This window comes from Cryptomeria japonica, chromosome 7 (genome assembly GCF_030272615.1).
Source record: "Cryptomeria japonica chromosome 7, Sugi_1.0, whole genome shotgun sequence".
NCBI classification, from domain to species: domain Eukaryota; kingdom Viridiplantae; phylum Streptophyta; class Pinopsida; order Cupressales; family Cupressaceae; genus Cryptomeria; species Cryptomeria japonica.
In genome coordinates this window covers 717,566,180-717,569,788 of record NC_081411.1, presented here as the reverse complement: position 1 = coordinate 717,569,788, position 3,609 = coordinate 717,566,180, and the positions used below count along the sequence as shown (strand labels likewise).

Genomic DNA, 3,609 nt, shown 5'->3' with positions numbered 1-3,609 from the left:
AGTGCATTACAAGTAGAAAAGTAAACCTCATGTAGACAACAACGATGATAAAATATTAATAATTAAGTAAATAGGATGCTGTTACATACAATCAGACGTGAAATTGTGAACAAGTAAAGGCAATTTAAATTTTGTTAAGGAATCTCATGGCTTCCAAAACCCTTACACACACCTCAAAGCCCTCACCTTATAACAATTTAATGGGCTTCAAAGAAAACTGCCACATTTTCTAAATGTAGTTCATAATATTTATTTTTCTTGTTCTATGAAATGAAAAGATTTCAACTTCAAGTGTGAAAGGTAGAAGTTTTTTGACTGTAAGGCCCATTCCATATAAGATGTAACAATCCTATATCATTCTATCTTCTAGAGCATAAGGCCCATTCCTACGAAAGATGATACAATCCTGTGCCATTAAGCAATGCTTTGAAAATGATTATCTCAAATCTGTAAGTTCTGCATCTCTTAATTATATAAAAGCACACAGTTGGTAACATATTTTTATTCAACAAAACTCAAAATTCACCAGCAAACTTGCGGTGGCTAGTTTCACTAAAACAAATCACTTGCATTGCTAAAAACATTATTTTAAAAAAGTTAACTATTTAATGCATCATAAGTAGAAGTAAACCCTATGTTGACAATAAAGATGATATGATAAATGAGTAAATAGGTTGTGCCCACTGTTACATACAATCAGACACGTGAAACTGTGAACAAGTAAAACCAATTTAAATTTGTTAAGGACATGGCTTCCAAAATCCTTATACCTAAAAAACATCACTTGATAACACTTAAAGGACTCGCATGGAAACTTGGTCTATGGCCAGTCTGGGATGGATATAGACTAAATAAATATATTATACTGCCTTTTATGAAATCACAGTGATAATCATAATGCAAGAAGAGCAGGATAATCTTCATTATCTTGCTTAGAAAACATAATCATATCATAAATAAGGCTATCCTATCCTCTTGCTGTAATAATATCTGTAGACATTTGTATAAATTTATTGGCCTGCAAAAGAAAACTGCTATATTTTCAAAATATAGCTCATAAAATTTATAGTTCATATTTCATGAAATGGAATGATTTCATTGAGTTTTAAGAGAAAACTTTTTAACGTAATCCCAATTCCATATAAGATGTCACAATCCTGTAGCATTAAATTTTCTAGAGTGTAAGGACCATTCCCATGTAAGATGCTACAATCTTGTTTCATTAAACAATGCTGTCAAATAACTATCTGCACCCTGTAAATTCTGTGTCTCATAAGCATATAAGAGCACTTGGTTACATATTTCCATTCAACACAATTCAATATTCACCAACAACTATTTGCGGTGTCTAATTTCACAGGCACTGTTGTATACAATCAGACCAATGAAACTGTGTATAAATAAAAACCATTTTAAATTTTATAAAGGAATTTCATGACTTCCTAAACCCTTACACCTCAAAACAAAATGTGGTAACATTGGCCTGAACTTGATCTTAGACCATAGTCTGTCTTGGGTTTTAGACTTGAAAAATATTTCATCCTACCTACTTAGATAATGCAATCATAATACAACAAGACCAGGACTCACTCCTCCTGATCCCTTGTTGTGCATCTGGCCTAAGAATACTATTATTGGTCTAAATACATGATAGAAACTACGAGGTTTTCAAGTAGATTGATATATGCCTAGAGACATTAACCATTTCAAAAATATTCATAAATGGTGATCCTAGAAATGATGCTAGTGCTGCATACAAACATTAAATGGTAATGTTGGAGAACAAACAATCTTGTCAAGATAACGAGAAAAAAACTTTAGTCTCCTTAAAATGGTCCTTATAACCCTGAAAAGAATTACTGAAATCGCTAAGAAAATTGATTACAAAGTTGTGGCAATTATGTATGTTACAAGATCAACAGCACACCATGTCAGATATGCAATGGATTGAAACCCTACATAAAAAGACTGTAGATCCAGCTAAACGAGTGTAACTAACAAAGAAAATGAATTGCTGTAATTGCAAAAGCTTGTTGTCGAACTTAAGGTAATGACCATTCATAACACATACCAGATCGGATGCCTACCATATGATAAGAATAGGAAATCTTCTTGCTAACACATGGCAACGGTATAATGTCAACCGAAAAGAAAAAACTGAATTCACCAAGAACACAAAACCCTCGAGACTCCTGAAACATTAGCCCCTTAAACCCTCAGCTACACAAACCCTTAATTTACAATTTTTTCACTCTGCTCTGATTTCCGGAAGGAACTTATTTTTAGAGCCTCCCAAAAACCCTAAAAAACTCTCTCCTTGACGTGTTGTCGAAACCCTGGCTATATTATTAGTCTCCTAAAAACCCTCTCGCTATAACTGTGCTCTCAAAATCCTCTCTGTAAATAGCCCTAATTAGTCTTTTTCCGAAGTATATACACATCGCTCTCCTCATAAGCATAATCTGAATGCAAATACTCGCGGGGAACCTTCTCAACGCTAAAAAACCTGGGGCAAATCTCCCAAAAAAGGCGATGAGCTTCGGGGGATCGAATCTGATAGCCCAGCAAAATAACAGAGGAAGGCCCAGCCAGAGCATTCATGGTAAAAATCAACGGCTCCACAATATTCTCCAAATATACAACATCCGTAGCTATGATAAAATCAAAAGGAGGCTTGAGTACCTGAATCTGCTTCTCATTGTTCCAGTAAAGCTGTGAGATTTTCACTCTTCCGGCGCTGCAGCCCGGCTTTCCAGCATTCTTGAGTGAAGTGGCGGCCGTGTTTTTCTTCACGTTGCGCTTCAAGGCGGGCAGAACGGGGGCGATGTCTGTCAGAACAACATCGAGGCCAAGCAGGGCGAGCCCCATTCCGGCGACACCACAGCCGGTCCCGAGTTCGACTCCGCGCTTGTTGTTGAATTGAAGGATTTGGGCATAAGGGTTTGGGGGCTCTGATGACATTTCTGCTGTTGTGCTTGTGAGGCAGCGCTGAACGAACTTGACGAGGAGGAGGGAGCAGGGCCAGACGGAGGTGCCCACATGCATTGAGCCATTGTCTTGCTCGATATGAAGCACTTCCCCACCCACCGGAAGTTCTACAACCGGCGAGTTTGTGAATTTCATGGTTTTCCTCTGTGAACTCAAGAAGAATTGACGATCAAAGTGATAGATTTTGGAAAAATGAGAATGGATTGTACTTAGTCTGCATTCTTCAGGTTCTTTTTTTTTTAATTTGTCTGATGCTTTTTGTTACGATTTCAGAAGTTATTTATTATGATTGATCCAATGTTTTTGTTAGGTTTTCGGCCGTGTTACGATCTGAGTCGTTGATGAACCTCAATTTTAAGGTAAATGAGTACCATTTTTTTAACAAATTTTTATTATAACTATAAATTGTGATTTTGATGGATTCTTTATTTAAAAGTTTTATTCATAATGTTATTTATTATTTTTTACATAAAGGAAAAGATATTAATATTTATATAATTCAATTCTTTCTTTTTTATATAAATTTTATTCGGTTATTAGTGATATATATTCTTTAAGAGAAAAAATTATGTAGTAATTGATCAAATAATTTAATCATGATATATATTTATATAATTACTT

General features: G+C 35.2%; 1 protein-coding gene across 1 annotated transcript; it reads right to left on the bottom strand.

Moving 5' to 3' along the window:
• Positions 1-1,838: 1,838 nt before the first annotated feature.
• On the bottom strand, positions 1,839-3,330 carry LOC131040231 (uncharacterized). Its single transcript, XM_057973121.2, has one exon. It carries the CDS (start codon positions 3,121-3,123, stop codon positions 2,410-2,412), a length of 714 nt encoding a protein of 237 aa, XP_057829104.2. The 5' UTR covers positions 3,124-3,330; the 3' UTR covers positions 1,839-2,409.
• Between the last annotated feature and the right edge of the window lie 279 nt (positions 3,331-3,609).

What these genes read in the sequence shown, in the direction of transcription:
- LOC131040231 (XM_057973121.2), bottom strand. Translation starts at nt 3,123, where the DNA reads ATGAAATTCACAAACTCGCCGGTTGTAGAACTTCCGGTGGGTGGGGAA.